Raw genomic sequence first — 12,140 nt, 5'->3', positions numbered from 1 at the left:
TTCATAACGGTGAGAACGACGATCGTAAAAGATATCCGTTCAGCGCTGGCCACTGTACCGTTCAGCGCCGGGCACCGGGCCGAGCACCGTACTAAGCGGAGGGGGAGAGAGGAGGTCGTCAGGTCGGCCCCAGTTCCCGTCCCCCGTGGGGCTCGCGGACTAAGACGGGGAGAGAAGAGGCACCGAACCCCCAATTTCCGGGGGAGGAGAGCGAGGCTATTCTCGGTCAGGGCTCTCGCCGGGGTACGAATCAGTAAATAATTATGAGGACGGTGTCCGCGAAGCGCTATGTGCCAAGCACCGTTCTAAGCGCTGGGGTAGACACAAGGTAATGGTGCCGTCCCACGTGGGGCTCACGGTCTCGATCCCCATTTTCAGACGAGGTAACTGGGGCCGGAGAAATGAAGTGGCTTGCCCTAGGTCACACACCAGACAACCTGCAGGGCCGGGATTAGACGCGACGTCCCGTGACTCCCGAGCCCGGGCTCTATCCACTAGGCCACACCAGGTCTCTAATGGGTCTGCTAATTCCGTCCCCTCCAGGGAAACCGCCCTCTCAAAGGTCACCAGTGACCTCCCTCTCGCCAAATCCAACGGCTCCTACTCTGTCCCCATCCTCCTCCACCTCTCGGCCGCCCGTGACACCGTCGACCATCCCCTTCTCCTCCACTCTACCTCGCCTCGGCTTCACGGACTCCGTCCTCTCCCGGTTCTCCTCTTACCTCTGGCCCTTCATTCTCGGTCTCTTTCGCGGGCTCCTCCTCCCCCTCCCATCCCTAACTGTAAGGGTTCCTCAAGGGTCAGTTCTCGGTCCCCTTCCGTTCTCCATCTGCACTCGCTCCCCCGGTGAACTCACCGGCTCCCACGGCTTCAACCATCATCCCTACGCGGATGCCCCCCGAATCTACATCTCCTCCCCTGCTTTCTCTCCCTCCCTCCGGGCTCGTATCTCCTCCCGCCTCCGGGACGTCCCCGCCTGGATGTCCGCCCGCCACCTAAAACTCAACGGAGCTCCTCATCTCCCCTCCCAAACCCCGTCCTCTCCCTGACTTTCCCGTCACTGTGGACGGCCCCACCGTCCTTCCCGTCTCGCCAGCCCGCAACCACGGTGTCTTCCTTGACTGCGCTCTCTCATTCGTTCGTTCACTCATTCAACGGTATTTAATAATAACGATGGTGTTCGTTAAGCGCTTACTATGTGCCAAGCACCGTTCTAAGCGCCGGGGGGAGATACAAGGTAATCGGGTCGCTCCCCGTGGGGCTCACGGGCTTAATCCCCGTTCTACAGATGAGGTAACTGAAGGGAGAAGGTGGAGAGAGAACTTTCCGTCCTGGATCACTCCTTTTGAACCGAATAATTGATGAGTACGGTACTTAAGTGCTCCCAGTGCGTCATCCACCCCACACATCCAATCCGTCACCGACCCCTGCCGGCCTCACCTTCGCGACATGGCCAAGCTCCGCCCTTTCCCCTCCGTCCAAACCGCTACCTCGTCAGTCATCCGATCCTGACGGGATGACTCCGGCGGCCTCTCTTCGGACCTCCCAACCTCCCGTCTCTCCCCGCTTCGGTCTTTACTTCACTCCGCTGCCCGGATCGTCTTCCTGCGGACACGCTCTGGGCGTGTCACCCCCCCCCCCCCCCGAAAACCTCCGGTGGTTGCCCGTCGACCGTCGCATGAAGCGAAAACTACTCACTCTTGGCTTCCAAGCCGTCCATCCCCTTGCCCCATCCTACCTCGCCTCCCTCCTCTCCTTCCCCGGCTCAGCCCGCACCCTCCGCTCCTCCGGTGCCGCTCGCCTCCTCGCCGGGCCTCGTCCTCGCCCGTCCCTCCGTCGACCCCCGGCCCACGTCCTACCGCTGACCTGGAACGACCTCCTTCCTCTCGTCCGCCGAACTAGCTCTCTTCCCCCTTTCACGGCTCTACTCCTCCACCTCGCCTCCTCCAGGAGGCCTTCCCGGACTAAGCCCTCCCTTTTTCCTCTTCTCCCCCTCCCCAACGCCCCGACCCGCTCCCTCTGCTCTACCCCCCTCCCCTCCCCACAGCACGTGTGTATAGATCTACATGTTTATAACTATATTTTATTAATGACGTGCATAAATCCGTGATTCTACGTATTTGGACTGATGCTAGTGATGCCCCTTTACTTGCTCTGTTGTGCGTCTCCCCCGTTTTGACTGTGAGCCCGTCAGTGGGCAGGGACCGTCTCTATCTGTTGCTGAACTGTACGTTCCGAGCGCTCAGTACAGTGCTCCGCACGTAGTAAGCGCTCAATAAATACTACTGAATGAATCAACGGCTGAAAAGGCTGTTCTTCGGCTCCTACGGCCGACCGTAGCTACTTAAAACGACGTGATCCGGAACCGCTGAATCTGCGATTTATGGTGAGCCCCTCTGAGGGACAGGAACGGGGTTTAATTCCCACTTGCGTATTCTGCCCCAGCGCCTACTAAATAGGATTACTAGTAGGGTGCCTATTCCACTCGAATCCCGCTCTGCCACCTGTCAGCTGTGTGACCGTGGGCAAGTCACCTCACTTCTCTGTGCCTCAGTGACCTCATCTGGAAAACGGGGATGAAGACTGGGAGCCTCCCATGGGACGCCCTGATGACCCCGTATCTACCCCAGCGCTTAGAGGAGCGCTCGGCACATAGTAAGCGCTTAACAAATAACCAACATCATTATCGTTATTACCTCACTCTTATCGTCCTGGGGCTAACCCCATTTAGACTGCGAATCCCTTGCGGGCGAGGGCCTCTAGATCGGTGATATTTCCTGAGCGCTTACGAGGCGCTTGGGAGAGGACGTTTCAGCAGAGTTGGCAGACCCCTTCCCTGCCCTCGACCAAGCTCACCCCACCCACTGTCTAGCACAGAGTGAGCGCTTAATAAGTACCATCGTTAACTCCTAGCCGGGCGAGCTGGGCCGGTGACAACCGCGCCGCTCCGCAGAGGCATTTCTAAACGCTCTGCGGGGGAGACCGTCTTGGGGGTTAAATAAAAAAAAAAAAAAAAAAAGAAAAAGACCAGCTCACAACTGGTGCGTGACCTTGGGCAAACCACTTCACTTCTCTGGGCCTCTCATCTGTAAAATGGGGATGAAGACCGCGAGCCCCACGTGGGACAACCTGACGACCCTGTATCTACCCCAGAGCTTAGAACAGTGCTTGGCAAATAGTAAGCGCCGAATACCATAATTATTATCTGGGGGCGGAAGGCGGTGGAGGGTGAGGGGAGGAGGGAGGGGAAGGAAAAGAGGCGGGAGGGGAACGGGACCTCGTCCGAAGATTCGGTTTCTCGCAAACCTCCCCGTGGACGGGGACGTGTCTGTACCGATAAGATGGCTTTGGCTACGTCACCTCCCAGGGCCCTGTTTCCTAAATTCCACTGAAGCGGGCCCTCCCACTGAGCTTTAAACTAAGGGGTCTGGTCAACTAAAGCAATCCCGATCATATCAATCATCGCTATTATTATTAGCAACCAAATTCCCACCCGCAGGAAAACTCGGGGAACAAGCACAACCCTGGTGGAGGGCTAATTTTCGATCCGTGGGCCTAAGCCCCTCCACGGGACCCCCACCCCGATTCGCCCCAGGAGGCTTACCTGGAGTTGCAAGAATGGGATATTGAAGAATTTATGCAGGTATTTTAAGCCAAAACTGTTCTTCATGGAAGACTCAGCATAGCGAAAGTAAGAGGAACCGGGAGGCCTGTTAATTCAAAACGATATATACATATATATTCGTGAAAAAGATGGGTAGAAAGAGGCTGAAGACTTCCCCAAGACCCCGGGCAGAGGAAGGGAACCCCGGAAGGCCTGTAGAAGAGGCTGGTCTTCTTCTCTACTTGGCCAATACTTCGGGCCCGGGGCGGGCAGACTGAGAGTGGAGCCCCCGGGGCAGGCTAACGGTCCGGTTCGTTCCTTCTGAGGCGAGTGTGATTAGCGAATGCCTCTTTGCACAAGGCCCGGGGGAGCTGGAGAACGGTCTCCGCTGTGTCAGGTTCACGGCGGATCCAGGGACCCCCGCCCCCTCCTCCGCCCGCCCCCGTCCCGAGAGAACCGGGGTGCCAAAAGGACCTTTAGGAAGGAGCATTAACAGTAACAGGTATTAACACGTACCGTAATCATCATTAGTTATTAATAACAGTATTGGTTAAGCCCTTACTAGGTGCCACAGCGCTGTTCTAAGCCACGGGGTAGGTAGAAGGAGATCAGGCTGAACACGGTTCCTATCCCACATGGGGCTCACAGTCTCAATCCCCGCTTTCCAGACGAGGCAACTGAGGCCCAGAGAAGTGAAGCGACTTGCCCAAGGTCACGGAGCAGACAAGTGGCGGAGCCGGGATTAGAACCCGTGACCTTCTGACCCGCAAGCCCGTGTTGCTTCTGTATGGCTTCCCTTCCCCGGAGTTACTAAATTTATGGCTGTTAACCGCAACCGGACATCAGAAAAAAAAAAAAAAAAGAAGAGAGCGCGCGAGAGAGAATAAGCCAAGCTCCCTGTCGCCCTGAAAACGGGGAGGCTGAGTTGAGGCCAGCGACACAGACGAGAACGACGCTCATCTCTGACCTGAATTTCTCCTGAAACCCGACTCGATCCTTGGGGCCTCCCAGGCCCCTGGGATAACGGGGGCTCCGGGAGTCGGGAGAGTCGGATAACAGCGGGTACCAGGCGCTCCGGGAGCGGGGCCCGGGCAACGCGAGGTTTCCGGACCTCGAGGAGGCCCGGGAGGCGCACGGACCAAAACGCAGACCAAAGTGCCGGTGACGTCCTCGGGACCCAAGCGGTTACGGAGATCCTAGACGGTTGAAGCTAGGAAAAGGGGCCTCCTGTTCTCGCTCTTCTGTCTCCCCATCTCTTCCGATCTTCCTTTTCCCTCAGGTTCAACTCCAGCTCTCCCCTATTTCCCCCTCCTCCTCCCGCGACGGTCTTTCTCTGCCTGTTTTCCCCCCGTAGCCTGGCAGGGCTGAGGAGCGGGAACAGCGTGGCTCAGCGGCAAGGGCCCCGGTTTGGAAGTCGGAGGTCGCGGGTTCTCATCCCGGCTCTGCCACTTGTCAGCTGTGTGACTCTGGGCAGGTCACTTCTCTGGGCCCCAGTTCCCTCGTGTGGAAAATGGGGATGAAGACTGTGAGCCCCACGTGGGACCAGCTGATGACCCTGTATCTCCCCCAGCGCTTAGAACAGTAAGCGCCGGCACACAGTAAGCGCTTAACAAATATTATCATCGTTAAAGAGGGCCAGAGTCAGGTGTCCTACAAGCAGGCTGCCCGACCGCTGACCTAAGGGGGGGCCGGGGAAGGAACCCAGAATTGCCGGCTCTGCCTCTTTTACCACGCCAACCTTCTCGCCGCGCCCCGATCTTGTCGGTCCCGCCACCCACCCCTCGCCCCCATAATAACTCTGCTCTCCGTTAAGCGCTTACTCTGTGCCGGGCGCCGTACCGAGCGCCGGGGTGGGTACGAGCGGATCGGGCTGGACACGGTCCCTGTGCCACGGGGGACTCAAGTCCAATCCCCGTTTCTCCAGGGAACCGAGGGCCGGAGAAGCGCGGTGACTCGCCCGGGGCCACCGGGCAGGCAGGTGGCAGAGCCGGGATTAGAACCTTCTGACTCCCGGGCCCGTGCTCTATCCGCTACGCCAAAATAACAATGGCATCTGTTAGGCGCTTACTATCTGCCAGGCAGCGCTCTAAGCGCCGGCCATCCTCCCTCCGGCTTCACAGCCGACGATCCGATTCGCCTCGAATCCCACCTTCTCCAAGAGGCCTCTTCTGACTACGTCCTCCTCTCCCCTCTCGGCCTTCCCTCCCGCATCCCCTCTGTGCCACTTGGATCGGCCCCCACCTTGAACGCTTGATATCCACCCCACCCACCGGCCCTCGGCACCCGCGTCCGCATCCTTATCCTCTCCCGTTTCCTCTGCCTGAAACTGATTTGAATGTCCGTCTTCCCGTGGAGCTCCTGGAATGCAGGGATTCTGTCCAACTCTCCTGCACTGGGCTCTCCCAAGCGCCCAAGACGGCGGTGGGCACGCGGCGGGTGCTCGAGGAACGCCCGCCCGTTGACCGACGAGTTCGACGGCAGCGGCTCTCCCGCCGATTCGGAGGGCCCGAAGAGGACATCGACGCCAGACCCTTGGCAGTCACCCGAGACCCGGGATACGGGAACCCAAGGGCCAGGAGCAGGCTGCTGGAAACGCGAGGCCAGAGGTTCGGAGATGCGGATGACGGCGCTGCGTAAGCGCCTCCTATGTGCCAGACACCGTACTAAGCGCCGAGGAGGATACAAGCAAATGCAGTCGGACACGGTCCACGTGGGGCTCGGGGTCAATCCCCATTCTACAGATGAGGGAACTGAGGCGCAGAGGAGGGACTTGCCCGAGGTCACCCAGCAAACAAGTGGGAGAGACGGGATTAGAACCCAAGACCTTCCGACTCCCGGGCCCGGGCTCCAGCCGCTACGCCGTGCTGCTTCTCTCCGGGGCCGCCTCTGTGATGTCGGAGGAAAGAGCCCGGCCCGGGGATCGAAGGATCTGGGTTCTGATCCTGGCCCCGAGTCGTGCCCGCTGCGAGGCCTCGGGCGAGTCACTTCACCTCTCCGTGCCCGTCTCCTCACCCGGAAGACGGGGTATCGATACCTGTTCTCCCTCCCTCGTACACTGAGCCCCAGGTGGGACGGGGACCGTGTCCAACCTGATTCTCTCGCACCTGACCCCGCCCTTCGTACCGCTCGGCACGTCGTCGGGGCTTCAAAAATATCGTCATCATTACGATCAGAGGCAGGCGGGATCTGATAAGTGTTAAGGGGCGTTGGGGTCTAGAAAGAGAACACCGACTTCTTCATCCGTGGAATTCATCGGGGGCTCCCCGGGGGCAGAGCACTGGACCAAACCCTCGGGAGAACACACTAGAACAGGTAGACTGGCGGGAGCGGGGAGTCCGACGTTAAGATAATTTAGAGGTGACAAACTGATTCCGGCAGGAGACCAGATGGTGTCTCCCGGTGACAAAATCCGGTCAGGGTGGGCGAGGCCGGGCTTCCCGAGCCCGCTGCCCCCCGAGACGGGGCGGCCCCGGCTCCTGTCGGGCAACGGAGACCCGGACGGGACCCGAGAGGAGAGAGAAAAGGAGCACCGAAAGGGTGGCTTCTCCGGGACTTTACAGATATGAGGCAGCTGGGGGAGAGGCCCGTTCGTCTCGCAAGGAGAACCGTGCCTCCCCCCTGAAAGCAGAGCGATCTGCAGTCCGCGTTACTCTCATGATGATAACGGCGGTGGGAATTATCGAACGCTTACTACGGGTCAGGCACCGTACTAAGAGGTTGGGGGGGGGGGGGGGTCGGGTCGGGCCCAGACCCTGTCCCACAGGGGGCTTAGAGTCTTCACCCCCATTTTACAGATGAGGTAACCGAGGCTCAGAAGTGAAGTGACTTGCGCGAGGTCAGGCAGAGGGCAACTGGCGGGGTCAGGATTAGAACCCGGGTCCTACGGCTCCTGGGCCGCGCTATCCACTTGGGAGAGCACGATCCAGCAGAGTTGCGGACGGGCTCCGAGCCCGCAGGGCGCTCAGACTTCAGGGCGGGGAGACGGACGTTACGGTAAATGAGTGCTGTGGGGCTGAGGGGGAGGTTCACTCTTTCGGTCGTATTTATTGAGCGCTTACTGTGGGCAGAGAACTGTACTAAGCGCTTATGAATGGCAAGCGTTCAGAGTGTGGGAATGCCACGGTGGCCCGCAAGGGAGAGGGAGTAGGGGAAAGGAGGGAGAGTCGGGGAAGGCCTCTCGGAGGAGACGAGCTTTTAACCGGGCTTCGAAGGTGGGGGCGCATATGGAGCGGGCGGGCGTTCCAGACGCGGGCGAGGGGTCGGCGGCGGAGCGAGGCGGCGAGCAGGCCGGCATCTAGGGGCCCCCCGGCATCCCGCCGGGCCGCGCCTCGGGCGACGGCCACGGGGCCGTCCGGACCGGGCCACCGGCGCGCCGTTACCTGTTCAGGTTGTGGATGAATTCCCGCACGTCGTCGGGCAGGATGACGCGATGCTCGCCCATGTCGCGGTAGTTGCCCAGCACGCAGACGGGGACGTGGGTCGGCACCTTGGGGAGCTCCCGCAGGATGTAGTTGAACGTCCTGGGACACAGAAGCGCAGACGACAGTACCGGCCGGGGTGAGCGGTTGGCGAGTACCACACCCCGTGCTGAGTGTTGGGCTAGATACAAGATCCCCTTTCCTCTTCGCGGCGCCCCCCGCCCCCGGCGCCTGACGTTCAGATCCGTCATTTCTCTCTTCCTGTTAACGTCCGCCTCCCGCCGTTTCATCCCCCGAGGCCACCGTCGCCAGGAGCCTAAGGTCCGCTGGGTCTCCCTGAGCGACGGCGACTTTTGGGGGGGGTCTTCCGGCCCAGCCCCCGGGCCCGGGGGGGGTGGGGACGGGCCCGACTTGGGGGGGCACGGGCAAGCAAGCAAGCCCGAAGCCGGCGACTCTTCCAGCCAAACCCTAACTGGCTAACGGCTACTCGTCGGGACCATCAAGAAGAAACAGCCGGAGGGATTTACCGAGCGCCGGCTGTGTGCGGGGCGCCGTACTGAGCGCCTGGGGAGGTAAAATCCAGTAGAGCTGGCAAAGACCCGTCCCCGCCCATAACGAGCCCGGGGTCTAACGGGAGTAAATTCTTTTCGATGCATCAGAGATCTGCCTTTCGGTTAGGGGTGTTTAGCTGAGAAGCAGCACGACGTAGCGGACGGAGCCCGGACCCGGGAGTCAGAAGGTCACGGGTTCCGATCCCGGTTCCCCCACCCGGCCGCCGCGGGACCGCGGGCAGGTCGCTTCACTTCCCCGGGCTTCCCTCATCCGTAAAACGGGGATTGAGACCGCGAGCCCCACGTGGGACAGGGACGGCGTCCGACCCCGTTTGCTTGGATCCACCCCGGCGTTCAGGACGGAGCCTGGCACGCGATAAACGCTTAACGGATGCCACGAGTATCATCGATTATCATTCCAGCGAAGACGGTGGGAATTCCACATTAGCCCAAGATCTCTTCCCCAATCCGCTCCGGACGGCGGCGACGCTAATAATGACGGTGCTTTCGGTTAAGCGCTTACGCCGCGCGAAGCGCCGTACCACGCTTCGGGGCAGATGCGAGACACTCAGGTTGGACGCGGTCCCGGTCCCACGTGGGGCTCCCGGCGTACGTCGAGGGAGTGGGATTTAATCCCCGATCTCCCGATGAGGAGACTGGCGGGGAGAAGCGACTTACCCGAGGTCGCACAGCAGACAAGCGGTGGAGCCGGGATTAGAACCCACGGCCTTCCGGCTCCCGGGCCTGGGCTCTTTCCGCCGGGCCCCGCCGGGCCCTTCACCCACAGATCCCGGGCCCGCTCGGAAACCCTTTCCACCACAAGAATTACAAAACTTCATTTCCGCTGGGAGAAGGAGCGTGGCTTAGAGGGGAGACCCCGGCCCTGGGAGTCAGAAGGACCAATCCCAGCTCCTCCACTTGTCTGCTGTGTGACCTCGGGCAAGTCGCTTCGCTCTTATTATTCTATTTAATTTATTAATGTTGCTTACATAGCTCTAATTCTTTCTTTCGTTAAGCTCTTGCTATGTGCCGGGCACCGTACCTCGGCGCTGAGGCAGAGAGGAGCTGACCGGGTTGGACACAGTCCCCGTCCCACATGGGGCTCACCGCTCTAACCCCCATTTTGCAGAGGAGGGAACTGAGGGCCGGGGGAGTGAAGTGACTCGCTCGAGGTCACGCAGCTGGCAGGCGGCGGAGCCAAGAGGAGACCCCCGACCTCTGACTCCGGGGCCCGGCCTCTTTCCATGAGCCGCGCCGCTTCGCCGGCCGGGATAGAGATGCCCCGGGGGGCCTCGGCCGGCTGAGACGGGGCAGCGGGGCCGAGGCCTTCACGGGCCAGGGCGGGGCGGCCTCGTACTTATCGTGCGCTCACCGTGCGCCGAGCCCCGTAATACCTCTTACCACTGCTTGGTGATATCGAACATCATCACGACTCCGTTACAGTTCTTGTACACGTCCAAGAACTCCGCGTCCAGGGCCAGCTCCGACTCGGCCTGGGAACGGAAAGGAAGGGAGAGAGGCCGAGGGCGTCAGCCTTCTTCCGGGACCCGCGGACTTCTCCGAACCCGGGAAGGGGAGACGAAAGGGCCCCCGCTTTCCCTCAGCTCCCCCTCCCCATCGCCCCAACATCGCCCCCCGCTCGCCGGGAGGGAGACGCCGGCTGAAGGGTTTCTCTAGTGGATGGAGCCCGGGCCCGGCAGTCAGGCGGTCACGGGTTCTAATCCCACTCCGCCACCCGTCTGCCGCGTGACCTTGATATTACCATTCTCATCATCACCCACTCCGGGGGCTCGGGGAGGCCCTGGATAAAGGTGAAGGAAGATTTCCCTCCCTGGGGGGGGGGGGGGGGGGGCGGTCCCGCTTGGAAGCCCGGGCCGATTAACTTGCTTCCGCCCCACTGCTTGGGCGGGGGCTTGACGAATGGCGCACGGTCAGCGCTCGATAAATACCAGCGAGTGAACGGATGACCAACACCCCGACCATCGGCCTAACCTAGCTTGCGCCCCCTCCATCCCTTCGAGGGCGACAGCTTGAAGGCAGCCCGCGCCAAACCTCTTCTACGTCGCATCCGGGGCCGAGGTCTTCGCGCTGGACCGAATCGAAACCTGCTCTTCTTGCTCTTGGGTGGCTAGAGGCCTCGGTCTAGTCATTATTCGATGCGTGCTATCTGTTCGGCGCTGACTGTGTGCCAGGCGCCGTTCTGAGTGACAGGTTGGACGCGGTCCCTGTCCCACACGGGGCTCCCGGGCTTCATCCCCATTTCACGGATGAGGGTACTGAGACCCAGGGAAACGAAGCGACTCGCCCAAGGTCACCCAGCAGACAGGCGGCGGAAAACCCAGGTCCGTACGACTTCCGGGCCCGGGCTCTATTCACTAGACCTCGCTGCTTCCCGCTACTTAATCTAGGGGTCGCACCCGCGTACGACCCACCCGTCCACCCAATATATTGACCCAACCTGATGGGTCACTTGGCTTCAGGGACCGCTGGCCGGGCCAACTGGGGGGCAAGCTCTCTTTTGGCAGGGCGAACCGCCCCCCTACGTATTTCTTTGGTCCACGTGGACCCCACACTTTTGCCTTCTCCCCCGGGAGACGGGGAGTCGGCGGCCCGGCTCCGAGCTCGATCTCCCCTCCCGCTGGTGCGGTGGCTTGTCTTCCGTTTCCGCCCCTGCCCTTTCCTTTGCCCGCAGCCCGACCTTCGCGATCCTACCCTGCGGCGGCACCCTCGGCGCCGGGCTCCGGGGGAGTAAGCTGAGGCAAAGGCGGGGTGCCGGGAAGCCCGTCCACTCTATCCCCATCTCCCCACGGCAACACCAGGCTGGGCAGCCCAAGGGGGAGAACCGCACACTTCCCCGATCGCGCCCGGGCAACAAATAAATCACAAGTACGTGGCGGGCACGAGTCGGCGGGGAGGAGAATACGGGGAAGGGAAAGGGGGACCGGGTTGGTAATCCCCCCGCAACTTTAATGCTGCAGAGAAGCGGCTTAGTGGAAAGAGCCCGGGCTTGGGAGGCAGAAGTCGTGGGTTCTAATCCCGGCTCCGCCCCTCGTCAGCTGTGTGACTTTGGGCAAGTCACTTCTATGCCTCAGTGACCTCGTCTGGAAAATGGGGATGAAGCTTGTGAGCCCCACGGGGGACAACCTCATCACCGCGTATCTACCTTAGCGCTTAGAACGGTGCTTGGCACATAGTAAGCGCTTTACAGACACCATCGTTATTGAGAAGCGGCGTGGCTTAGTGGAAAGAGCCCGGGCTTGGGAGGCAGAGGTCGTGGGTTCTAATCCCGGCTCCCCCATTTATCAACTGTGAGTTTGGGCAAGTCACTTCACTTCTCCGGGCCTCAGGGAAAGGGGGATGAAGCTTGTGAGCCCCACGTGGGACAACCTGATGACCCGGAATCTACCCGGCGCTTAGAACAGTGCTCGGGACATAGTAAGCGCTTAACAGACACCGCCATCATCAAATGAACGCTAAATGGAGGGCGATGGTTCCGTCAGCCTCAAAGACCCTTGGGAGAACCCGACCAGCGATCGGGGTCGCCGGAACGTCGCCGGACCGGAAGCG

At 60.8% G+C, this 12,140-nt stretch overlaps 1 protein-coding gene across 1 annotated transcript in view; it reads right to left on the bottom strand.

Annotated features, from left to right (window-relative positions):
* The window catches only part of LOC100085132 (rab-like protein 6), a 54,220-nt gene that overhangs the window by 21,832 nt on the left and 20,248 nt on the right, over positions 1–12,140 (bottom strand). The window contains exons 5-7 of the mRNA XM_029054265.2: positions 9,975–10,066; positions 7,984–8,124; positions 3,605–3,710 (exon numbers count right to left, since the gene is read on the bottom strand). Coding sequence (XP_028910098.1) covers positions 3,605–3,710; positions 7,984–8,124; positions 9,975–10,066 — 339 coding nt within the window. The remainder of the gene's footprint in view (positions 1–3,604; positions 3,711–7,983; positions 8,125–9,974; positions 10,067–12,140) is intronic.

This window comes from Ornithorhynchus anatinus, chromosome X4, assembly GCF_004115215.2.
Source record: "Ornithorhynchus anatinus isolate Pmale09 chromosome X4, mOrnAna1.pri.v4, whole genome shotgun sequence".
NCBI classification, from domain to species: Eukaryota; Metazoa; Chordata; class Mammalia; order Monotremata; family Ornithorhynchidae; genus Ornithorhynchus; species Ornithorhynchus anatinus.
The sequence above is the reverse complement of the archived record's forward strand: the minus strand, read 5'-3'. Positions and strand labels throughout refer to the sequence as shown.